General features: G+C 37.3%; 1 protein-coding gene across 5 annotated transcripts in view; it reads left to right on the top strand.

The window, feature by feature from the left end:
* The window catches only part of NPNT (nephronectin), an 82,770-nt gene that overhangs the window by 13,084 nt on the left and 43,347 nt on the right, over positions 1-26,339 (top strand). For 2 of the 5 annotated variants that reach the window (XM_058721749.1, XM_058721746.1), the window contains exons 3-5: positions 4,400-4,450; positions 20,073-20,165; positions 24,439-24,531. In XM_058721749.1, the coding sequence (XP_058577732.1) occupies positions 4,400-4,450; positions 20,073-20,165; positions 24,439-24,531 (237 nt within the window). The remainder of the gene's footprint in view (positions 1-4,399; positions 4,451-20,072; positions 20,166-24,438; positions 24,532-26,339) is intronic. The other 3 variants (XM_058721747.1, XM_058721748.1, XM_058721750.1) reach the window with 3 other exon arrangements.

Genomic DNA, 26,339 nt, shown 5'->3' with positions numbered 1-26,339 from the left:
ATAAAGCCAGCATAAAGGAATGCATTAACATTGAAGCCCAGATAGGATAAAGTTTTATTATGTGTGGTAAAAGAGTGACAGATATTTATGTGTTCTTTGGATTTTCTTTCATAGATTTCTCAAGAATTTTAGTATAACTTAGTCTGATGAAACAATGTTAAGTGAACTTGTTACTATGGAGGGGAAATTTATCAATAGGCCAGGCAGTTTCTTAGCTTTAGAATATAGTAGTTGACTTTGGGGAAAAAAAATTTTTTTCTAGTTATATTTTATTAGAAACCCTCATTTTCTGCCGTACATTGATTGAAAGCTGGAGAGATCTCCTTGGTAGGTACTAGGTGTCAGGAGAGAGTCAATTTGCCACTAGTTACTTGCATGTGGATAATCTAGAGTCAGTTAAATTTTATCTTTTTTAAAAGTTCGTTTGTTTTTAGAGAGAACACATGCTCCTGTGGCGAGTGCATGCAGGAGACAGGCGGAGAGAGAGGGAGAAAGAGAGTCTGAAGGAGGCTCTGCACTGTCAGGGTCAAGCCTAACGAACCCATGAGATCATTACCTGAGCCGAAATCAAGAGTTGGATGCCCAACTGACTGAGCCCCCCAGGTGCACCTAGAGTCAATTAAATTTTCAAACTGAACATTTCATTTGGTCAGTACCTTTTTAACCTTTCTGTAGATTAATGATATAAATTCTCCAGAACCGATGTGTTTTCCTAAAGTAGCATCATCAGATCACAAGATTAGGGTTGCCTTTTGTACATATTATTGATTTCTGGTGAAATTTTAGGAAATATGTCATGGTTTAAATTTGCACTGATGTACACAAAGGAAGAAACAATTGGAAATTTCTGGATTTATGCTTACTTTGCCAAAAACAATGTTTCTTTCCCAAAAATCTTTAGCCTTATTTTCATACTTTAGAGTTCTCAAATTCAGTTTCTAAGAGAGATCCCTAAATGGTCAAAGGTATGTGTTGTGACATTTATGGAAATTACCTCCGTAGACCAACATCCAAATATAAGCTTCCTGCCACCCAAAATATTTTTCTAAAGCCTTTGGTACCTCCTGTTTTATTTCAGTGTTAAAATTTGTAGGTACTTAGTCAAATGTTTGCATGCCCACAAATAGCAAATAGGTAAACACAAAGTGTAGCTCTTACCTTATTGTGTTTTTTTTTAACATGCATGGGTGCTTAGAGTTGATTTTATATACACTTACTATGGTAATAGCTTCTAATGGATAAATCGTCCCATGTTCAATACGGTTACATAAAGATTTCATGGTGTTTCACATAGATAATGGCGGTTTAAGGTCCTTTGTCCCTTGGATTGAGTTTTAAAATCATTGATGAATTAAAAGATTCATCGTATCTTAGTGTCTGTGTACAGTCAAGGACTAAGACATTCCCATGTATAGTTTCTTTTCCCAACTAAGGCAGAAAAAAATTTTTTTGAAACAATTGGGGGAGTTGGGGGAAAACTATAAAGAAATGATTTGTAGCTTTGTTAAATGTTCTGTTCTCTAATCTTCTGTTGGATTCTGATGAATTCTGTAGCTCTAAGACTTACAAAGTAGTGGGCTGAAAGTTGGGATCATCCAAATTACTCAAAATATGCTGTTCATGGGATCTGTTGTTCTGGATATTGATGCTTTAAATGTCCAGTGTTGAATTGTTGTCTATGGATAGAGTTTGCCAGGCTAATATATAATATAAATTGTTTTGACAATGAGAAATGTAGTGTGAAATTTAAGGTTACGTTGTAGAGAAGTTTTTAGATTTACTACTTTTTCTAGCTGCAGATTAGGGTTGAGAGGTAGAAGTACAGTGTCAGGGAGGACCTTTTCCTTTCATGCATGTACCTGGCACTTGTCACCTGTAAAATGTGCATATGTCATGCTGTGCTCTTTGCTTAAGAGGCTGTGCGACTCCTGTCTGGAGCATGTGGTAGTTTTATCAGTCTTAGCCTGGGGCATTGCATCATTTGCTTTTCTAAGGTTATGCTTAACCTAGCATTTGTGCATTTTGTAATTAATTTACAGTGAAGTAAACCATACACTAGAAAATAGGCATACATTTGGATAATGCTACATTTGGCTCAGTTCTTTAGGGTTTCTCATCCCTCATTTTTTTTTTTTTTTTAATATTCAAAACCTAGAATTGACTTCATATCTGTAAACCTGCGTTTTGCAGGCCAGAAAAACTAATCTCCAAATAGTTTAGTTTCTCTGGATTATGTTGGTCACAATTTCATAAAATCATCAGTGTGCTTATTATTTTTAACCATGCCTCATATCACCGAGAGCCCTCAACAAAGTTCATCATAGCAACGCTCAGGTGAAATGAAGCAGTGGTTCTTGGGCAGGTCACAGGAAAGTTCTAGACTTGTAAACTATGAGTGGCTTGGCTTTGCTGTCAGGTTGCATGTATTTGCTACCGTGGCTGTTTTACAATGGCTGTGGAGAAACAGATTAGCAGGAGAAGATGGGGCAGATATTTCCATACTATGTGCTGCTAATGAATCCTATTTTAGTGCTTCTCACAGTGGTCTTTATATCACAAAAATACACGTAGGGCATTTATTTTTGGCGGCTTTCACAAAAATTGTGGCAACAGTTGCTTGTGAAAATTTCCTTATGCATCAGTAGAGGCTAGACCCCAGAAACTTCTTGGAAATAGTCTACTCCGGGTTTAACATTGCTTTGACTTAAAATGCAGTTTTGTATAGTTTTCAAAATGCAAATTTTAAAACATGGGCTAAAATCTCATGCTACAAGCCTTATTTAATGGATATACATATCGATACCATACATTTTACTAATCTATGTGTGTCAAGGCTGACTTACATAAAGTAGGAGAAATGTGACCAACTTAAGATATTAGAAGACAAAAGTAAACTATACAGAACTGTTTGGCTGCTTTGTACTAATATAACGTGTTAGAAAGAAATGATGTTTGCTATTCTTTATTGTTTACCTTTATTTAAAATCATTTTATTTTTCTCGATAAATTTGATTATTTACAATTGGCAATTAAAGAGTATTAAAGAAACGGTATCCTTTTATATTTTTTCCTTGTAATACATAACCATAGGCATAAACAATTGTTCTTAATATGTGATCCAGAATGTAATTTGCAATTTATGCTTTGATTTATTTTCAGCCTTTTGCTAAAATTGTACCTGATGTATTTCATTATTCTATTTTAAGAAATGTGTCAACATCAAGATATGGTGAGTTCTTTTAAAGTTAACATCAACAACAATAAGATACAAAACACTAATTTATTATGAACCTGACCAATATGAAAAATATCTCTAACAATCATATATGTATATATAGACACACATATATGTATATGTGTGTGTCTGTATGTATATATATGTGTGTGTGTGTGTGTGTATATTGAGATATATGTATATATATACGTGTGTGTATATATATATATATATATATGAAAAAATATGTGCCTTTAAAAATACAGAACAATCATTCTGGATCAATAGTTAAATTATTGTGTCAAATTGGGCTTAGAATATTTTTCATCTGGTATTACCCTAAAAAAGGCTCCATTCACTGAATTTTAATTTATGAAAATAAGTACATAAATCAAAAGTTAAAGCCAATATTTTACGCCTTAAGGAAGGTATTAATCCACAAAGAAGTAAAAAAAGTCCTCTCTTCCCTTAGCTCCAGGACCTCTAGGCTGGTCAAATCCTAACCATTATTAGTATTGTTTCAAGTTTCTTCCGTTTACTTTCATTAAACCGGGTTATTTATGTATCTTCAAGTGAAATGGCTGAGCTTTCACGGTAATTCTTGTTGCTATTGACAACCAAAGCAGCCATGCAAGAAGAAAATGCTGTGGAAGGAAAGAAAAAACAAACCTTAATATTTCCTCCCCAAAGTTGGAGAGAGAAGGGAACACAAAATATGTAAGAAACAGGTAAGTAAAGATCTATCAATTTAAAAACTACCAGCCTTGGTTACTAATTGATTCACAGTTCTAATTTTTTTCAGATATTTTGTCCAACACTCATTTAAATAAAAGGATACTGTCTCTTGGGACCAAAAATTAATATTCTGAAAATGAAAAATTGGATTGGAAAGGTACAGTGCCATGAGTGGTCTGAAATCTTCTAATTTAGAATTTGGACTATGAAAGAATAGCACAACTTCACTTGGTTAATATTTTTATTACAAAATGTTTTTTAATGACAAAATGGTGACTAAAATATTACTATTTTAAACATGTCCTAGATTTTTTTTTTTTGTTTCAGAAAAGCACTGAGAGTTGAATATGTGTAAGTCTCCGGGAATGTAACAAGTTGCTAAATACCCAAGTCCAGCCTCCTTACAGAGAAAAGATCTGGAATTTCTTTTTTTGGACATTTGTTTTGCAGCTTTCTACGTCTTAAGGCAGAGAATAGCCAGGATAAGGTGCCAGCTCAAAGGTTAGATGAACATATTTCTTGAAATAATTTTGGCTAATCTATGTCTTGAAAGGCATAATCTCTAAATAATAACTTTACAAAGCTATCAATAAAACTTAACCTTAGTTGTGTTTTTGAGTTGCCTTTTTTGGGGAAAACTATATTTTTTAGAGATGTACTTACTCTTCATAATTATGTAAGTTAATTTTATTTCAGTTATTACATTAAACTTTTCCCTTTCAGTTTATAATTCCTTTCTCCTGTCTTATGAATCTAATAAATTGACCTCCATTCTAACTTAAAGGACAGTTTATATTTTTAATACTTAAAGAAGCAAATTTAAAAAAAGTCCACCAAATGAAATTACTAACACCAGCCTATCATTAACCTGAGGGAATTGTATCTCATATCATTAATTCTCCGTGGAAGAATTCAGGTAAGAAATATTTTTATTGTGTAAAATATAAAAGATGTTATAATAGGACTTAGCAGTGTTCATGCTGTTTTGGTACAAAAAAGGTTCCTCATTTAAAATATTTTTGGAAGTGAATAGTGTCACTTAACAAATCACCCTTATGACACTTTAGTGGGAGATTCTGGTGAAATAGGTGAAATTCTCTTTAGTGGAATTGGGGCCAAGAAGGCAATGTACTTTAAACTGATAGATAAAAGACACTAGCACATGTCATAGAAAATGTTTTTAAGAGAGGATTTTAATAAAAACATTTTGGGGAAAATTTGATAGTGCTAGAAGTAAAAGTTAAAGGGTTTCTTTGTTCAGGGGGATTTAAAAATAATCACAGTGTATGTATTTTATAGTTAGTAGGAGTTAATAGGTTTAACTAGCAGAACTACGGCTGAAGTTAAGGAAGCAATGCCAGAGAAAGTGCTGTTGAGCCTTGAACAATAGAGGTTTGAATGCACTGGTACACTTATGCATGGATTTGTTAAAAATACAGTACGATAAATGTATTCTCCTTACTTTCTTAATAACATTTTATTTTCCCTAGCTTGCTTTATTGTAAGAATACAGTATGTAATATATATAGCATAAAATAGGTGTTAATCAACTGTTATCGGTAATGCTTCCAGTCAAAAATAGGCTATCAGTTGTTAAGTTCTTGGGGAGTCCAAAGTTATACACAGAATTTTGAGTGCAAGGCGGTTGGCACCCCTAACCCCTGTGTTGTTTAAGAGTGAACTGTAGAATGTGTCACCAACAGACCTAGGTTCAGGACCTATTCTTGTGACTTACCAATTATAAGATAATAGACATTTTATTTAACTTTTCTGAGCCACAATTTCCTAATCACTAGATCTACTTTGCAAATTGTCACTGGCTGTGGGTGCCTCATGCAGAACAATTCTTGATAAATGTTTGCTGTTATTAGTGTGTGGTCAATATGTAGAACATATAGAGTGTAATAATATATAACTACATATGGAATACTTTGAACACCTCAGTGTTTGACTAGGGTCCTTCCTAATATCCACAGATTAGCATGTTTTTAAATACATTTGTTTTTATGCCCATTTTTTGAAAGCAATCAACTGGAAGTGGATTTCTCATATTATTCATTTCTAAAAATAAAATTTTCATCGAATAGCTGTCTGTGTTTCTGAACCATTCCTTTTCCACATCTCTAATAATATCCATTTGCAAACCTCGGAGGGGAGTATGGATTTGGTTAGCTAACCAAAGGAAAAGGAACCGGAAGAAACTAGAATTCAATTGTAGCATTACATTTAGAGTTGCTATGACTTATTTGACAAACATTTGAGAACTTAGTGGAAGCAAGGACCTAAGTTAGGTGCTGGGGGAGATTGAAGGATTAGTAAAACATAGACTCTCTTTTGTGAGGAGCTAATTTGGTAAGATGATTGTCTCTTATTCCTGCTAGGATTCTAAAGTAGGAAAGAGTTTGGAACAAAGAGTTGAGACTGTTCAGAGGAAGAGACACTTCTTGCTGGAGAGGATCCAGGAAGATTTTATGGACTGGGTGGTGTTTAGTTGATTTATTCATTGTACAGAAATATACTGAGTGCTATTACCTGCTTGATGTCTCTGCACTGCAGATATCATTGCAATGGGATGAAGCTCTAGGCATCCATGTTGGTCATTGTCAATGTTGAAGGTGCACATATTAGGACAATACTGGGTGAGAGGTGTGTTTTGCTATAGGGTACAGCAAAAGCTGTATTAGCTGTGCTAATAGGTCAGATTTTGCATACAGGTGAACTTGGTTTCCCTTTCAGAGTATTTTAACATTTCTTGAAATAGTTGCCAGTGTTTCACAGGAAAAATGGTTGTCAGCATCAGATTTTGTTGCAAAATTGGGAGTCCTGTATTGCTGCAGGGAATCGGTGGGCTGGGGTTGGTTGCTCAGTGGCTGTCCTGTTTGGCAAAAGCATGTACTCCATTTTGCCACGTGGCTTACTCCTTCAGGGCAAATGCCTGGGACCTATAGGCATTTGAGGTTCTGGGGCTAATTTCTGAATGTTTTCCTGATGGGTAGTTTAGAGAACAGCCATTTGAGGCTCAGGATTAGAGGCAATTACAGTAAACCTGGTGAGCAGTTAGGTTTTATCTTAAGTAGTGGTAGTGAGAACACAGAGAAGGATAGGGATTGAAAGATACTTTTACAAAAGGAGGGAGAGGCATGTAGCATTAGGACAGTGGTGGGGAGCTCGGGCTTTGCAGACACCCACTGCTGGTGTGGCAGCTACCGCCACTGTGAACTGTGTTTTTGAGAAACGTACTTCACCTTTCTTAACAACAGCTTCTTTTTTGGTAAAGTGTAGGTGAGAGCCCTACCTCATAGGTTTTTATGAGGATCAAATGAAAAAATGCTTACAAAGCACTTGGCTCAGTAACTGCAGCATATGTTAATTCGCATTCAGTAAAATGGTGGCTGATGATGATGGTTGTGAGGAATGTAGAAGATGGAATCAAGGATGATGCCCGTTTCTGGTGTGTTAGTCCGTGACCTAGAGAACATTGAAGAAAGTGCAGGTGATGACTTCCATGTTCAATGTGCTATGTTCGGAGGGCTTGGTGAGACTTTGCAGTGGAGGGTGTGGTATGTGATTGGTCTAGAGCTCAGGGGCGAGATCTGAGCGGGACCCAAGCTGTGATCTGGTGATCTCTTCACCAGAGTCCTACACAAAGCTTCCCTCCCCTCCTTCAGCTTCTTCAGTCAGCAATGATATTCATCGCTACTGTGTCCATAGAGGATCAACTTAAACGGTGTATGAAGTATGTGGGAGAGGGAAAATAGTACATTGCATGTTGGTTGAAATGTTATCTACTAGTTTTAAGTTTTTGAAAACCATTTTGACCAGGGAAAAAAATCACCCTGTACAAACGTTACATCCTTTTTCCCCCTTGCGGTTGGCTTTTTCTCTTTTACATCACAGTGACTCCTAATTCTAGGCAAACATTCAACTCAAAGTGAATCATTGTTAGGAATAAATGGCCATGCTTATTTTGGAAGTTTGTATTCTTTCTTAATTCTTGTTTTCTTTGCAAACGTTCTGAAAATCAGCCCTGCCTCAAGTTCTAGCTTAGATGCTACCTTCTCTTCTCTGCCTTCCTTACCTTAGCAGTGGGAATTCTCCTGTCCTTTCTGTGCATTTAGCTGTAACATATGCCTGGAGCTTGTCTCACACTGCCCTGCCCAGTGGTTATTTGTAGATCTGTGTCATTCGTTTGCTAGACCATTAGTTCCATGAAGCTACTGTCAGTGTCTCACGTATTTTTATATCCAGCGCGGTAACTTCCACTGTGTCTTGTCCAGTTCAGCTCAGCTCGGCACACTTGTGAAGGTGTAAGGACCAGGACCTCTGTGAACAAGGGACGGAAAAGATACACAAGACATAATCTCAAGAACTAGATTGTGGTTTTCAGGAAGGACAATTTACTGGAAAAAATGAATATATTGAATTTGCCTGTCTTGTGACCTTGTTACATATCATAGATCTTAACTCTTTATGAAGGTTCCAAAAAGAAATTGAAAACACATAAAATATAGTCTGATTGTGGCATCTGCTGTTTACAATCCATTGATGGTTTGCAATTATGGATGGACTCCTGATTCTTTGAGTGTAAGGCCCTCCAGGCTGACAACTGCCTTAATTTTAAAGGATTATTTTCTGCTGTATAGGCACTGTGAGAGTGGACTGCTATTGTATTTCCAGACTGTCTGCTGCTTCTTGTATCTCTGGATTCTCTTACGCTGCTGGCTCTGCATGAAAGGCACTTCACCCATCCATGTGGTGAATTCCTACTTGTCCTTTAAGATTCAGTTCACATTTCCTCTTGTAAGCTTTTCCTGACAGTTTTTGCTACCCCTCCCTCTTTACAGAGAAATCTTTTTTTTTCTGTATTCTCTTAACACCTTGTACACCTGTCATATCCGTCTTGGTTGGGAGACCGTACGCTGTTTCAGAGAAGGTACTGTGTATTTAAAGAGCTCCAAGTCTAATGGAACTAGCTAAGGAAAATAGCTAATGATGATACATAAATAACTTATGATAGAGGTATGTGCAGAGGCTTATGAAAGCAGGGGCTCCAAACTCAGAATGAGGGTCTAAAGCAAAGTGGAGATGGTAATGTTTAATCTGAGTAGTAGTGACGCCTGAGTAGATATTAGTCCAGCAGACAATGGAAAGAAGGACATTGCATAGAAAAGAATGGAAGTCTCAGAGTGTGTTGTTTTCTGGGAACTGCAATTAGTTGGTACTTTTGTGGATGTGATTGCAGATGAGGCTAGTGGGGTAGGCAGGGGTCAAATCAGAAATGTGGTGTTGGAGCTTGAACTACTACAATGAGCTGGGTAAACATGACGAGGAGTCGGTGAGTGAGTGAGTGTAAGGAGGAGAATATCATGGTGAAATCATGGGTTAGTGAGGTCCCTCTATTGGTAGATAGGCCTGGATTGAAGTCCATGGTACTGGAGGCAGGAAGGCCACTAGGCCACCACTTATTTACCCAGTCCTTCACTGATGGTCATTTAGGTTGTTTCTAAATTTCTGTTTAGGATTTTTCATCAGATAAATTTGGAACAGTAAATAAACTAATGTTTTCTTTAAAAACAGCACAAATGCGCCTCCCATCAAGTCTATGCACGGTCACAAAAGTGATTCCATTTTTTAAAAATAGTTCTTTGTACATTTATTCATCTATTTTGAGAGAGCGAGCGCAAGAGAGAGCATGTGAAAGGGAGGGGCAGTGAGGGAGGGAGAGAGAGAGAATTCCAAGCAGCTTCTACACCAGCAGGATGGAGCCTGACATGGGACTCAAACCCACGAACCAAACCGTGAAACCATGACCTGAACTGAAACCTAGAGTTGGATGCTTAACTATGTCCGTAACTCTTTTAAACACAGGAATTCTGATTGCTGAAAGAAGTGATAATGGTTACATTAAAATTTTCTGGCCTTTTGCAGTGATCGCTCAGTAAACCTCAAAATTACAGCATCATCTCCTCAGCTAAGACAAATATAAGTATTTTCTTTTTTTTTCAACGTTTTTTTGTTTTTTTTGTTTTTTTTTTATTTTTTTTATTTTTGGGACAGAGAGAGACAGAGCATGAACGGGGGAGGGGCAGAGAGAGAGGGAGACACAGAATCGGAAACAGGCTCCAGGCTCCGAGCCATTGGCCCAGAGCCTGACGCGGGGCTCCAACTCACGGACCGCGAGATCGTGACCTGGTTGAAGTCGGACGCTTAACCGACTGCGCCACCCAGGCGCCCAATATAAGTATTTTCAATGAAAACAAATACTTTAATGTTTCCTTATATCCTAAAGAATTCTTACGTTATGAAATCAGTTCTCTTATAGATTTATTTTACTCCTTCCCAAAACCTTTTCTGACTCTCTTAAATCTGTATAATTGATCATTTCCTCTTCTGTATCCTTTACAAATGCATCTGTTATTAAGACATCTTTGCTTACTTCTGTCTTTCCTTACTGGACTTAGCCTCCTGAGGATGAGGACTTGGCATCTCATTGATCTGTATTCCCTCAGTTCTTAATACAATGTCTCAGACACTGGAGCCTTTCCTCTTTGCCATCCTTAACCTCATTATAGCTACCATTATATTAAGCTCTTACTGTGAGATGGGTACTGTCCTAAGCACTTTATTTGGATTTTTCTCAGTTGGCTGTTCCAGCAACTCTATGGATAAGTTCTACATGCACCATGTGGGTTTCCTATTCAATAAAAAATGGGAATTCTGGCAACTTTGTCAGATTCAACCTATGATCTGCATTTTATAACAGAAGCTGGGTAATCTGCATAGGTCATAGTGATAGAGTTGGGACCCCAGGGGTCTAACTCTAACACCTGTACTCTTAAACCCTCCTCAAGAGTGCACTGATAAGTGAACAGTGGTTCACAAGTGAAGTAATACTATTTGTCAAGGTGTGCATATTATTCTATTGGTGTTTATAAATTTTTCCCATTTTTGTGTTTGAAAATTTTCAACTCCACAGAAATTTTGACAGTATAGGAACACCCATATATTCTTCTTCTACAATTATTTTTTTTTTAATTTTTTTTTTTAACGTTTATTTTTTTTTGAGACAGAGAGAGACAGAGCATGAATGGGGGAGGGTCAGAGAGAGGGAGACACAGAATCTGAAACAGGCTTCAGGCTCTGAGCTGTCAGCACAGAGCCCGACGCGGGGCTCGACTCACGGACCGTGAGATCATGACCTGAGCCGAAGTCGGACGCTTAACCGACTGAGCCACCCAGGCGCCCCTTCTTCTACAATTATTAACGTATTGTACATTTTTTTGCTCTCTATTTAACTAAACCATTTGAAAATACCTTGGAGACATAATGGCACTTCATGCCTAAATATTTCAGCATGCATCTCCTGAAAACAATGACATTTTACCTACAAATCACAGTATCATTATCATATTTAAGAAATTTAACATAGATACAGTACTATCCTGTAATAAGCAGTCTAGATTTCTCCAATTATCTCAAAAATGATTTTTTATGGATTTTTTTTCTTTTGCATTCAGAGCCAATCAAGGATCACATAGTATATCTAGTGGCATTCCCTTTTGGTCTCCTTTAATTTAGAATAGTTCTGTCACTTTGTCTTTTTTTTTTTTTCTTTTTGACAACGATGTTTTTTTGAGTGTACACCAGCTGATTGGTAGAATGTTCCACAATTGATTTAAACTAAACCTTTTATGCAAGAATATTACATAGGTGGTCATTTATTACGATACTCCCATTGCACACGATGTAGTTCTATTTTTGGTGATTCTAAGTTTGATCACTTGATTAAGGTTCTAAGATTTGCCACTGAAACATATCTTCTTTTTAAAATTAGTAACCTGTTGGATGATACATTGAAACTGTTTTGACTGTTCTGTTTCCTAACAAACTTCTAGCCCATGAAAGCTTTAATATCTATGGATAGTTATTTCCAAATTAGTTATTTCAGTGGTTGTTGCAAAATTTTTTGGATTCTGTTATTCCTTCTGTGGGTTAGCTGTCATTCTTCTTTTTTTTTAAATTTTTTTTAATGTTTATTATTTTTGAGAGAGAGAGACAGAGAGCAAGCAAGAGAGGGACAGAGAGAGGAGACACAGAATCTGAAGCAGGCTCCAGGCTCTGAGCCATCAGCACAGAGCCCAATGCAGGGCTTGAACCCACGAACCGTGAGATCATGACCTGAGCCAAAGTCGGACACTTAACCTACTGAGCCATCCAGGTGCCCCTAGCTGGCATTCTTCTATAAAGAACTCTGTCTCCTTTTTTAGAATCACTTTGGACATAGGGGTTCTTTCATTATTTGTTATCAGTTACGATTCCTATTTTTCTTTGTGCTCAAATCATTCCAAATTTGGCCAGTGGGAACACCCCCAAGCCATCTCCTCTGTCCTTTTCACTTGTTTCCACCATTCTTTGAATACATCCGTGCTTTTTGTCTCAGCAAAATATTCCAGCTTCCCTGACCCAGCCCTGATTCCTTTATTGTGGAATGGTATTTAAACACAAAGATCTGGGGGCTAGGTGTGCTGACTGTTGCTGTTAACCTAAGAAAAGAGAGAGAAAAAATAAAACCTATTTCATACTTCCAAATAAGTAGTAACAATTTCTTATGTGTTCGTAAAGTATCATTTGGTATTAATCTAAATTTCACTCTTATGTCCCATTAGAGAACAGGAAAATTAGAATTCTAAGTAAACTTAAAATGATAGCAACCTTTAGAAGATTTTTTAAGTGGTCAGCAATAGTGCTTAACTATGTTAAATAGAAACTGGTTTGAGGTACAAAGGTGCAGATGCAGGCACTTACTTTCTCTGGTCTACTTCAGGAATTAAAAGTTAAATAGAGAGGAAATAGGTAATGGGTAAATATGTGTGAGTTGGATATTCCCAAAGGCCAAAATAAAATAAGATTGTCAGATAGCTCTTGGAAGATGACATTGCATAGACCAGAAACATTTGTATATTTTAACTTCATGCCCTAAATGATAAGTTGATTGGCTGACTTAATGTTTGACTATAGTTCCTGATTAAGTTCTTAGTAAAAATAATGTTAGATAAAATGCAAGAGCAAAAGAAAATCGTAGATGTAGCACTCCTTCAGAAGAGATAGCAGTTATATACTTCATTAGTGATTCAGAATCTGGGATCTGTTACAGAACAAGCAATGCAGTGGGATTATGGCAAAATATTCTGGCTACTTTAATTTTCTTAAATTAGCAGCGTTAATTTACAGTGTTCTTAGCTGTAACTTTTCTTTCCTGAAAATGTAACTAAAATACCTTTACATCTTTAATCACTTTGACACTCTTACCCCTCTCATCCTTTCCTGCGTGGTGTTTTTCCTCTCCTCTCCTAAAGCCCCTCAAAATTTTAGGTTTTCTGGCTTTTTTCTTAATATAAGAACTAGTGGATTGACCATGAAAGTGGGGTAAGAGTTCTTTTCTGGTATTGGGCAAGTCATTGAACATTCCATGCCTCCACTTCTGTGCTGGTAACATGAGGATAAAGTCTGTCTCTTTCCTGACACATATGGATATTGTGAGGATGAATTTAACCAGTCATATAAAATGAGTTCTGTATTCCTGAGAACATTTAATACTTAGTATTTTATAGTGATAACAATCAGGGACATTTTTATTTCAGTTTTTACTACACCAGGAATTGGGATTTGGAAATCGGATAGTGGACACTAGGATACAGGATATTAGGAAGCCCGCAGAGTTGTTTTTCTCTAGAGATCTTAAAATCTGGAGGATTCTTTCTTCTGGATTGTGTTGTACCTGTCCTAGGGAGTAGCACAAGGTCCTTTCCAGTGGAGTCCTGTAAAATTCTGCCTCCATTTCTTCAGGTCTCATGAAGAGACCTGTTTCCCGCTTCTTTCAGCAATTCTCTCTCTTCCAAGGCCACTTGCTTTTTGTAAAAGATACTCCTCATCATATGTTCCTGTTCTCATCACAATGAGTTTTTCCATAGCTGGGCTCTCTGAAGCTTTAGGTGTAATGAGAGCTCTCTGCGATCTCCCTGTTTTGTATCCAGTCATTCTCTTGCCTACCCTTGCATACCTCTGTGTCACCTTTGTTTCTAAATTACATATCCTGGAGGACAAGTTTCTTTGTTCTGCTTTGAATAGTGCTGTATCTGACCAGCAACACGATGTAGATGGCAAAAATTACAAATGATTCTTAGGACCCTAAAGACAATCTTACTTACATTAGAAAATCCTTCTCAAGTTACCAACAACACCTGAGGTTGAGTTGGTTGTTCCCCTTGTCTCTCCATCCCCACCGCTTGCTTGGGCATCTCAACAGGTCCTCAGTTTTTCACATGTTGATACTTGACTCCCTGCGTGATTAGTTTACATAAGAAATATTATAGAGAACTGATGTGGGAGTTTAATTGTCCCCTGACTTATTTGAAAACTCATTACATAGCAGTGTCAGAAAACTGTTCAATTCTCAGAAGCCCAGCTATATCAGTTAGGATGAATTTCTTAAGAGTAAAATTGTAGATTGCAGTCACACAGAAGGCATGGGGGCATGTGACATGGAAGACCTATGTCTGCTTTGCCAGTTGAGTCGTGCTTCTTTTTCTAGTTAAAACAATGACAGGTTATTTTAAGGGCACTTTGGAGATTATGCTGCAAGAATGCTAGTAAATTTTGAGAGTGATTGCCCATTTGGGCTTCATTCTGCCATCCAGTTTTGGGGGGAAAAATCTGTCATTCATTGATTGTCTGATCCTCACCTGACTTTCATTTACTGAGCTGCTATACCATATGTGATACCAGAGGAGAGCAGACCTCCAAATATGGCCCAAAGTTCTTGTCTTTGACTCACACGAAGGCCAGAAAAGCAATGCTGCTTTTTCTGCTTAACCTTTAGCGCCAACAGACACAAAGTGCAAATTTCCAAATTTCAGTTTCCTCCAAATCAAGCGTATCATCTATTTTTGATGTGTTTAGAAGATCACTCTAAAGTGGACCACTTACTCTTTGATTTTTTTTTTAACCCCTGACCTGCTGTCCACAGCAGATTTTAAGGGTTGTTGTCTGCTGGCTCCTGAAAGCTCACATTCCAGTGGAGAGGGTTACCAAAAGGGGGACCAGTTTAGCAGAAGTTGGAATAGTGTTTCTCTAGCCTCAAGATGAATACGTATTTTTGATCTAATTCTTTAGATTTAGGAATGAAGTTCTTTAGCTACTTCTATGATTATTTGGTTAAATTAGAGGTATAAAATAAATTTGACAAGTTGTTATTCCTTTATTAGGATCTATTCATAACATTTCTGTCCTAAATGCGTACCAAAGAAAACATCTGCTGGCTTGCTAATAAACATAGATAAAGTCAGATTCCATAACTTTGTGTTCAGGGATAATCAATTAGGAATTGTATTTGGCTGCAAATAACAGGGGCACAAAGAACAGTGCCAGCATGGTTATTCAGGGTTAATATTGTGACTTCTTGCTCTGTACTCTTCTCCCTTCTCAGGATCCCCTCATGGTCATAAAGTGGCCAGTGTAGTTCAGCCATGACTAGTCAGCCCCCTTTTGAAGTAGCATTCCAAAAGCCCTATGCAGTAACTTCTGTTTACCTATAGTTGGCCAGAATTTAGTCACTTGGCTACCCATATCTATTAGGGAAGATAGGGAATGTCGTTTTCCATTGCCAACTCATTCCCCACTCCCCAAATGAGCAAACAGAAATGCCATTCTCCTTTAAAAAAATGCTTATTTATTATTTTGAGAGAGAGTGTGAGTAGGGGAGGGGTGGAGAGAGAGAAAGAGAGCGAGAGCGAGAGAGAGAGAGAGAGAGAATCCCAAGCAGGCTCTGCATTGTCAGCATGGAGCCAATGTGGGGGCTCCAATTTATGAAGTGAGATCATGACCTGAGCCTACGCCAAGAGTCAGTTGCTTACCTGACTGAGCCAGCCAGGTGCCCTGCCATTCTCTTTTTAAAAAGAAGGGAAAAATAGATACTGGCAAGCACCCAGCAAGATTTCTGCCGCTGGTGCCTTTTATGATCTGCCCTAACCCTTTGGCTCCTCTGCTGTTGTAAGCACTTGACAGTGGAGCTTCATTAGCACACTTGGCACTGGGAACCCTTTCACTTCCCTTCCCCCCGTATTTTATGCATATTCTGAAAGGCTTTTGTCTACCAGACAAACTAGACTTTAAACTAAAGGCTGTAACAAGAGATGAAGAAGGGCATTATATAATAATTACAGGGTCTATCCATCAAGAAGAACTAACAATTATAAATGTCTATGCACTGAATACGGGGGCCCCCAAATATATAAAACAATCACAAGCATAAGCAACCTTATTGACAAGAATGTGGTAATTGCAGGGGACTTTAATACCCCACTTACAACAATGGGTAGATCATCTAGACACATGGTCAATAAAGAAACAAGGGCCCTGAATGATACATTGGATCAGGTGGACTTGACAGATATGTTTAGAACTCTGCATCCCAAAGCAACAGAATATACTTTCTTCTTGAGTACACATGGAACATTCTCCAAGATCACATCCTGGGTCACAAAACAGCCCTTCATAAGTATACAAGAATTGAGATCATACCATGCATACTTTCGGACCACAATGCTATGAAGCTTGAAATCAACCACAAGAAAAAGTCTGGAAAACCTCCAAAAGCATGGAGGTTAAAGAACACCCTACTAAAGAATGAATGGGTCAACCAGGCTATTAGAGAAGAAATTCAAAAATATATGGAAACAAATGAAAATGAAAATACAACAATCCAAACGCTTTGGGATGCAGCGAAGGCAGTCCTGAGAGGAAAATACATTGCAATCCAGGTCTATCTCAAGAAACATGAAAGGCTTTTGTCTTCCATCCCAACTCTCAGCCTCTTAACCTCTAAGGATTTCTTCAGATCACCATTTCCTACAGGAGGCCTTTCCAGGATCTGCAATCATAGTTGTGACTATAATAGATTATGACCGTCCTGCCCCTCCCCCTTTTCTTCTTGCATCTCCTCTCTCTGAATTCTTGGTAAGTTTTGGCCAGTATATTCCAGTTCCACAGTTAATTTTTCATATCCTCGGTGACTCTCTCATCTGCCCTGACACTCACCTAGTATAATGCATGTATATAACAAATGTCCAATGCATGTTTATCGAATTCCACCACAGACCTGATGCAAGAGAATGGGAGAAGGTCCTTTTGTGCAATATTTTTCAGAGTGTTTTCTTTTTATGAGAGAAAATGATTGGTTACATCAGCATTATGAATATCCTATTCCGTTGGTAGCTGTTGGCTAATACTTAGGTCATTAGTTACTTTAGTGAATAGTCTGTTGGATGGAAGTACAAACAGCAGTTTGTTTGAAAATTACTGACACTGTAAACATGTAAGAAACATTAACAGTCTTGACCTTTTGGAATGTGTGCTTGTGATGTGCCTAAGATTAGGGCACTCCACTGAGAACAAACAATGAGAAAGGGAGGGGGACAATCAAAGCTTTTGTTCCTGTACAGCACCTGAAAGTACCATAAATGGATGGTCATCAAGCTGTTCAGGGGGTCAAAGGCAATAAACCTAGGCACCTAAAGTTTGTTTGATAATGTGTCCTCTTCTAAATACATTTTTCATGTTTTTAAGTGGTACTTCCCAAACTACTTTTTCATGTTTTTTAGAGATATTTTCAAATTCCAGCTATTTGGGGGGATTATTACTTCGACTCACACTTACTGATTTTGAGACGTTTACTTTATTTTTTAAATTATGACACTCTGGGTGCCTCAGTGATAATTGATTCGTTCAGGTTATATTCATATATAAACATTAAGATTTATGGAAAATCTTTTAATATGAAAAAATTTTTAACATGCATTTCTTGGTTATGGGACCTGGAAATAACATGAAGAATAGTTTATTTCTGGGACTTGTTTTAAAAACTGCATATAAACCATCCACTCGTGTCCAGTTGACTGAAGAATCATATCAAAGACCCTCCTAGACGGTTCATTTCTTCTTAAAGACCTGAACAAAAGGGCTTCCTTTTGAATTTCGTGCCATGTCTAAAATCAGGTTTTAAGAATTTTCCAAGTGCATCTCTCTACCATTTACACTTTATACTTTGCTCATCCCTTCTTTCTGCAAGCTTTTTAATACTTGCTGAGCAGCACTTGGGATTAGTAGTGATACCAGGTGGGGTGACAGACGAGCAGGAAAGGCTTGAAGTAAAACTGGCAAATCAGCACTGTGGAGTGCCAGATGAGGGAGAGGTCAGCAAGGGCTGAGTGAGGAACTGGAGGAAACACCAAAAAATAACTAGCACATTGGTTTTACAGGAGTGTTCAAGTTTTGAAGGAAGTGATGTTTGAGAATTGTGAGGGAGGAAACTAGGAACATATTCCAGAATGGACGCAACCTTGGCTGCTATGGGAAGTAACAGGTGTCAGGGACTTTAGAACTCAGGGTCATTGTCGACTACATTCCCCTTGGTCTCCAAGAGGTGTCCACTCCTCAGTGCTCACTGAAGCCCCTCTTTTCCTGTCACAAACAAATCATGCCTTTCACATGTCAACTAGACTTTCTAGTCCATCCCACATAACATCACCAGGTTAATATCCTTAGAATTTTTATTTTCATCAGGTAATTATCCTGATGATGATGATAAACTTCCAGAAACTTCCCATTTCCTGTAGATACAGTGTATTTTCCTCAGTCTGAAATTTAGGGAACGTCATCATCTGATAGCACTCACCTGTGATGGTCTACGTCTCATTTTTCCATTGACATTAAGCTATCTCTTCACTGCCTCAAGTATCCCCTGAGTAAATGATAATTTATTTTGCTATATAACTCTCCTTACCTTGGAGAGTCTTCCCCTTCTCTGTCTACCCATGCTTTAAGAATCAACTCAAGTCTCTTCTGAGGCTTTCTGTACAAATCTCTGTGGATATGATTGTGTGATGATTTCTTCACAAATTTCGTACATGCCACCCATTTTTCTCATAAACAAATGTTGCCCTAAATGAAAAGTGATTGTTTTGTCTTTTCATCTACACTGGTAGAGCTCTTTGAGACTAGTGACAATGCTATACAACGAGTTTTCTTCTATTTTAGCATCTCGCATAGCACTGTGCACAGATTGGGTGTAGAGCGATGTTTCTTAGTCTGGCACCATCACATTTTGGGTTGGATGATTTGTTTTTGTAGGGGACTGAGCATTATAGAGTGCTTAGAGCCTCCCTGTATTCTACCTGATAGATGCCAGTAGCACCCTCTCCCCAGTATGACAACCAAAAATGTCTCTGTTTATACCAAATGTTACATAGGGGACAAAGATAGCCTCAGGTGAGAATCACTGGTATAGAGGAAACAGAATAAATTCTGACCAGTGTCTTGGCAGAAATGGAAGACTGTAAAAAGCTTTGAGTGATGTTTTACACCATTTTGGAATCTTGAGGAAAGACCAACTCAGTTGATGGAAGATAGTAATTGTAAAATAGAACTTCCTGTTTGCTGTTATAGACCACAGCAAGGGTGTAGGCAATTGCAACACACCTAGGGTTAAGAAAGATCAAGATGAAGTGGATCTTAAGTTGAAGTTCCCAAAGTACTGAATTTTTAGTTTTTACTTTATTTCAAGCCATTTCATATTAGAAATAGCATTTCCAATAAAATAGATATTATTTAATGAGAAATTTATCTGGAGTTCATACATACCCAATATCTTTGGACTAAAAACTACTTTTGAAGCATTTTGGGGGGAATGAGTTTGAAATTACAGGTACCGGTTATTATAAAGTTGCAACTATTGACAATTATCAGTTGTGTTTATTCATAATTTTACCTCTTTTTTTTTTTTTTTTTTTTTTTTTACTGCTTTAACATTATACTTAAGTTTAGGCAGTTTTCCAGACCCAAGCGATACACACACACACACACACACACACACACACCCTACATGTATGTGAGAGTATTTAGTCTAACAGTGCTTACCACACTCAGACATAGTGAATTTATATATTTCTGCTATTCTGTTGTAAGTTCTTAGTCTTCTCTTTTATTATCAGACTACTATATGACATAGATGCTATACGGTTGATGTTCAACTGACCTAGAAGTAATGCATTAAATCCTCTCTTCACAGCTGTATGCCAACCACAGTGCAAACATGGTGAATGTATTGGACCCAACAAGTGCAAGTGCCATCCTGGATATGCTGGAAAAACCTGCAGTCAAGGTAGGAAAACAGACATAAATTACAATCACAAACCCCCTCTATTTCTGCCTAATATAAAAATTAGAGGTTCTCATGCCAAACCAGTTTTCCACGACTGCTGTTTCTAAATGTGTGAGCTGCCATGTTCTGAAAGATAAAAATGTAATGTGAAATCTTAAAATGTATTGCATCAGAGGGCAATTAAAAGAATTTCATCCTCTTATTCATTGATACTAATTAAAATACACATTTAAAGAAGAGAAGCACAGCATCGGTAATGTAGAAGCCTTCCATTCTGCTCATCTTTGTTTCTCCACTAACTAGTTGGGAAACTCTGGCTGATTTTTGGCCTCCTTGGACCCCTGTTAGATGAAACACCTTCAGTACTCAAAGTTAGGTAGGAGTTTGAGGTCCGTTCAAACTCTGAGCCCTTTCGTTTTTGAGATTAAATTCCGTTCAACTGTTACCAGATTGCAAAAGTTCCTCTGAGAAATAAAGATTTTGACTAATTTATTTTTGTTTTAAGTTGTTTATAAAAGCAGGTGTTTACTTAGCACCGTGCTCAGGTAGTTTACATATATTATCTATTTTCATTATTACAGTGTCAGGAGGTAAAGTGTTATTTATGATAATTAAATGATAAATAATAGCTTATTGTTATTTTTCACTTAAAGAGATATCAGGGATATTAAGTATCTTGTCTAAGTTCACAGAATTAGTTGGTGAAAGATCCAGTATATGTCTGTTTAGGACTGTTGGCTATGTAAGAAAAGCTGGGGTTAGATTTTACCAGAGAGATACAAGGATAAGAGTCAATTTTTACTTATTTCTTAAATGTAAGTAATATGTTCTATCCTTTTTAGTGTTGAATGAAACAGTTACATGGGGCCTGTCTCATAGATAACTTACTTGACCTCATCAAATATGGAAATGATATTTTTGAAACATTCCTGTTCATCAATATCTGATACTCCTTGATATGCCTCATGTAAACTCGTGACTTATGGGCATAATTTCCACAACAGTACAGAAAAACTTATGTTTAAAAGTATATGTAATTATTCCTGAACTGTCAGAGGAAATCCATGCTAATGAAATGTGACATATCCAATGGTAGGAGAAGCTGTTATTCTAAAGTATGTTCTGTATTATCTGTTATTTGATTAACTTTTTTCCCAATGCTTCTTTTATGTCTTATAATATTTTTTAACTTGGAATTTACCAAACATACCTGGATAGTCTTTTTGAAGTAAGTAGAGTTTTTATGATCTCAGTTTACTCTTTTAAAAATCCATTTAATTTTCCTTCCGCAGTCTAAGTTTGCAAGTAGTGACATGTTCAGTTCTGATTATTGAATTCTCAATGTGTTCATCTTAGAGTTCCCACATGCTTCCTTTTTTAAAGTGGTGAACATAAACTATCAGAGGTTTCATCAATATGTCAGTACCATAAAACTTTGTTGTCCTGATGCCAGGAATTTATACAAAGGAGGTTATTATAAGAAGCCACTGTTGAGATTGCAGAGAAATTCATTTAAATTTATTTTCAGGAACTACATCAACTTTAATATGCTTCAAAGACACTGAAACTATTATTGTAACAAGGATTTATCTCTGGGTATCTCCTATTTTCAGAAAAACCAGTTTATCATGTACTTTTTACTGTAATACATACCTGTTTCTCTAAAGAAAAGTTGAAATTTACTGAGTTGAAATCTTGCCTACTAAAACTATATTCCTTAGGGGGGAAGAGGATTTCATTAGTAGCAAAATGGGATTTTACGCCCGCAAAAAATAGTGCGGACACTGAAAATGTAATTTCAAGTCCAATCTTGAATATAAAACCACAGCTTACAGTAAACATATGTTTTTGATTATCTCTTTCTTTGCCTTCCTTACCAAAAAAGCAATTGTGACAAGTTCCCAATGGCATGGTTTATGGTATTTGAGAGCAAGAATCCTTTTTGGTCTCTGATTTCTAGATTCCTGAAAACTATTATTAAAATGACTTGCACACACTAAGTGCACATTAAATATTTGCTAAATGAATGATTGTTTCATATAATGGCTCTTGGTCCTGAACACCATACTTGTAAGGGCTCCATGCAGTTGTGCAGTTGCCCAGTCCAGCACTGTAGGCAGTCTCTGAGTCTGTGGGCTGAGAGCCCTCATCAGGGTGAGAGGCAGCTGTGGAGGAGCTGGCTAAGTGGGAGAACTGTCCAGAGACACAAGGAAAAGATATTAGAGCAAATTGTCTATATCTGTTACATAGCAAATTAATGTAGACTGTTTTTATCTGGCACATACATTTTAATAAACTGGCAAATATGCCTCAGAGATATTGGAACTCCCAACAGGTTTCTTTTTTCTTCAGGAGAAATGTCAAGAAGAGGTATATTTGAGATGATTTCATAGAACTGGAAATTAGCTTTTCATTGAAAGTAGGTTTCTGTGTAAGGCAAGTATTCGCTAAAAATTTGTTGCAAGTTGTGTGATGTAAGAAATAACCTCCTGCAGACTTGATTGGTGGAGTGAACAGCTTGTATGAACGACAAGCATTTAGCAAGTGCTTTCAGAGCTACCTGGGGGCAGCCAGAATAGCAGGGCAAGCCCACTTTGCAACTGGCTAAATTTAACAGCCTTGTTGCAGGATTGATGTGAATCTGCCGTGAGTGGCTTGCTTTTCCCTCTGAGTCACTTCTGGATTTGTAATAGCTAGATCACATATAAAATCATAGGCTCGGCCTGATCATTAGCACATTCTATACGGCACATGGTACCTTTCACAGTAATGAAATGCTAATCCTAACTCTGGTTTGCTTTTCCTCCACCGTATTTTTCTGGTAATTTTTATTCATACATACTCTTCTCCTCTTTGAGTCTCTGTACCCATACCAATTCTCTTTCCCCTCAGCCAAAAAATGATACTGTTATAGGTAATAATCTTTTTATAACTTTCCAATTAGGGAATGATTTTTATCATGTAATATGTCCTATCATTGCATATTTTCAGAAATGAAAGATCTATGTTCTTGAATGCAAGAGGTGGGCCCCCTTACAACCAGAGCCATGGCTAGGGTTAGGGTTGGCAACCAGGAAGTGCCATGGGCAGAACCACCCACAGTGCAGCGATCTCCTGGAAGGGTTGAGTTGAGGGCACATGGTCAGGTATGGGTCAGGCTTAGGGTTTGGAATCAGGAGCCAGAAGATTGAATCGACCACGGTTAGGTAAGTTCTCCTGATCACCCCCTGCAGCCCCATCCTGGCCCTGGAAATGGTACCATGCAATTCTGGCTTATATTAAGGGCTTATAATAATTTCAGAAGAAACAGTTTATAAATATCAGTTCCTAATGTTTTGACAAAGTTTATGTTTCATATGTTGAATTCCTCACCCCAAGATCTAGTATCTCGTAGCACAGAACCAGACAGTACATTTTGGTGGCTTAGGTAAATCTGAAAGTTGATTGCCTTCCTTAGGACAACAGTCTAAATGCTATACCCCTGTGTAGTAAGGTAATTCCAGATAGCCTTACTTTTTAAAAGATGTGTGGTTTCAACCCAAAACCAGTGTTCATTTAATTTGGAATATTAACTGGTTATTAATAGTCTGAAAGCCTTGAAACAGGATGCGATTGCCTTTTTGACTCTACTTTCGAGTTACTCATCTTATTTTGGTAAGTTAATAATGGCAAGAGTTAACCTCTTTTGTGGAAAGCTTACCGTATATTCCTACTAAGTGTGACCTAAATGTAACACGAGTTCTTACATGTGAATAGCATTGGTGAACTGTCATGCTATTTATTTTAAAAAGCTCTATGCAAATCATAAATGTGTGCATAATTGTGGAGTATTTTAAACTATTGGACAACATAATAAGGAAAAGTCTTGATCGGACATTTAAGACTTCAGTGTCAGGTAGACTGTAATCGGTATTTGTATAATCGAGTTTTCTGTCTTTGTCAGTGACTACAATCAGGCTTTAAAAAATGACCATCTCTTTTTTAGTACTTTCTCTAAAGATTGGTGTAGGAATGATGTATGTGTGTGTGCATGTGTGTAAAATGTACTTGTGTTCTTGGGAGGCAAGATGGCAGTGATAAATTTTAAGGAAAATAGAAATTAAAATTTAAAAACCAGAAGAACTGGAAACTGATTTTTAAAAAGCATGTACAGTATCCTTTTTGAAATCCACCAACTTTATGTAATTGTTTAATATATACTTATAAAGATTTTTAGGGCTAAAAATGACATCAGTTCAAAGTTGACTCTTATTACCTTCTTCCTGGTGTGAAGACGAACACTTCTACCCAACTCCTCTTGACCAAGGCAGTGAACAGCCTCTTTTCCAACCCCTGGATCATCAAGCCACAAGTTTACCTTCAAGGGGTGAGCGTGTATTATCTCAGGTGGTTTGCTCTCCCACCTGCACGGCTTCCTGCAGTTTCGTCACTTTTTGCAAATATCCTGAAGACTAGCCCCGGGAGTACCCAGCCTTCGGCATCCTGAGCATGTGAAGCAAGCAACAGGAATTGTCACCTGGTGCTGATTCTCTGTGCTCTAAAAAGCCTGGAGCCTCCACTGTCCTTTCACTGCATTAGAAATATCATTGCTTCTCTTCTTCTTTTCTGGGCTTCCGAATGTTTTCTGAAAGTCAAATGGCAAAATAACCTTAATTTTAATAGGTGAAGTCAGGAATTCCAAAGCAACTGAGATTGGGATTTTGATGACTTTTGCTAAGTAGATTTCAGAAATGATGAAGTCCTCTCCCCTGCCACCATATCTGGAGAATAGGGTTTTAGGTTACCTGGAAATCAAACCATACGTTATTAATTTCATTCTTTTGATGCACATTTTGTGATATTAGAAAGCCTAGGTTCTGGTTCAGTATAGTCTTTAAGTGGCTCTGTGATTATAAGCAAGTCATTTAGTGTGTCTGAGTCTTAGCAAACCAATTAGTAACGGGGAGAGAATTCTTGCCCTATTCACCTGTAGGGCTGGTGTGGGAACAGGCATACCAGAAATACTAATGTTTTCATTATGATGAAGTTTTGTACGAAAGTTCGGTGGCAGCATGATTTTACAGTTTTTCTTCTAAAAGACTGTATCCTTTACCCACTCCTAAATTTAGAAACTTAGAATGACTGAATTAAAATAGTTTAAATTATTAATTAGTTTCTCTCTGCTGATAGCAACTTAATGCACTTGTGTATCTTCTGCATAAAGAATTAGGGCAATAGAAGTAATTTCAATCATTGAGTTTTAAACAATGAAAGTTATGGCAGTTGAATGACATCTATTTGCCTGTGACCTCCACGTTAGATAAAATGTAAAAGGTTAAATTTCTGAGACGTTGCCAAGTTTAAGGGTCAAAGAAGAAAAAAAAAGTCTGAATGTATTGAATGGAAGATTATTTTCCTTAAAATCCACTGGGTTATCTTATTCAGTGAATTTATTCTAGATTTTTTAGGCTATTTTTCAGTGTCTGCATGCTAACAAAATTTCTGATTCTTTTTTTCCTACAGTGTAATTATAATGCTGTGCAGCTTGCATTTTTGTTCTGGACTCTCTTCTTACTCTCCCCTCCACGCCCCCCCCCATCCTACCTTCCCAAGCTCCTGAATCCATCAACCTGCTTAAATATACGCCTCACTGTAATAGATGTGCTTTAAGAATGTATATGTGATAATTGAAGCATTTGAAATGTAAGTGGTTTAATTGTAAAGTGATGTCTTTTGATGTGATAAAATAGGTACATGACAGAATTAATTTTTTTATTGTAGAGTTTCCTTATAATTTATATTACAAACTTCTAGAGAAAGAACAGGATTAAAGTGAATTTAAGTAAATACACTAAAGTTTTCTTTCCTAGGTTCTTTTATCACCTTTAAAACTGATTTGAGAAAGTGTGATCATGTTCTTTATATTGTTCTACTTGTTAAATTTTTTTAACATTTATTTTTGAGAGACAGAGACAGAGTACAAGTGGGGGGGGGGGGGGCAGAGAGAGAGGTAGACACAGAATCTGAAGCAGGCTTCCGGCTCTGAGCTGTCAGCCCAGAGCCCAACGTGGGGCTCAAACTCACGAGCTGTGAGATGATGACCTGAGCCAAAGTCAGACGCTCAGATGACTAAGCAACCCAGGCGCCCTGTTCTACTTGTTATTATAGGAGAATTTGCTGCAAATTGGAAGTGGT

The sequence above is a fragment of the Neofelis nebulosa genome, chromosome 3 (genome assembly GCF_028018385.1).
Source record: "Neofelis nebulosa isolate mNeoNeb1 chromosome 3, mNeoNeb1.pri, whole genome shotgun sequence".
NCBI classification, from domain to species: domain Eukaryota; kingdom Metazoa; phylum Chordata; class Mammalia; order Carnivora; family Felidae; genus Neofelis; species Neofelis nebulosa.
Note: the sequence above shows the minus strand (reverse complement) of the source record. Positions and strands in the feature narration are given on the sequence as shown.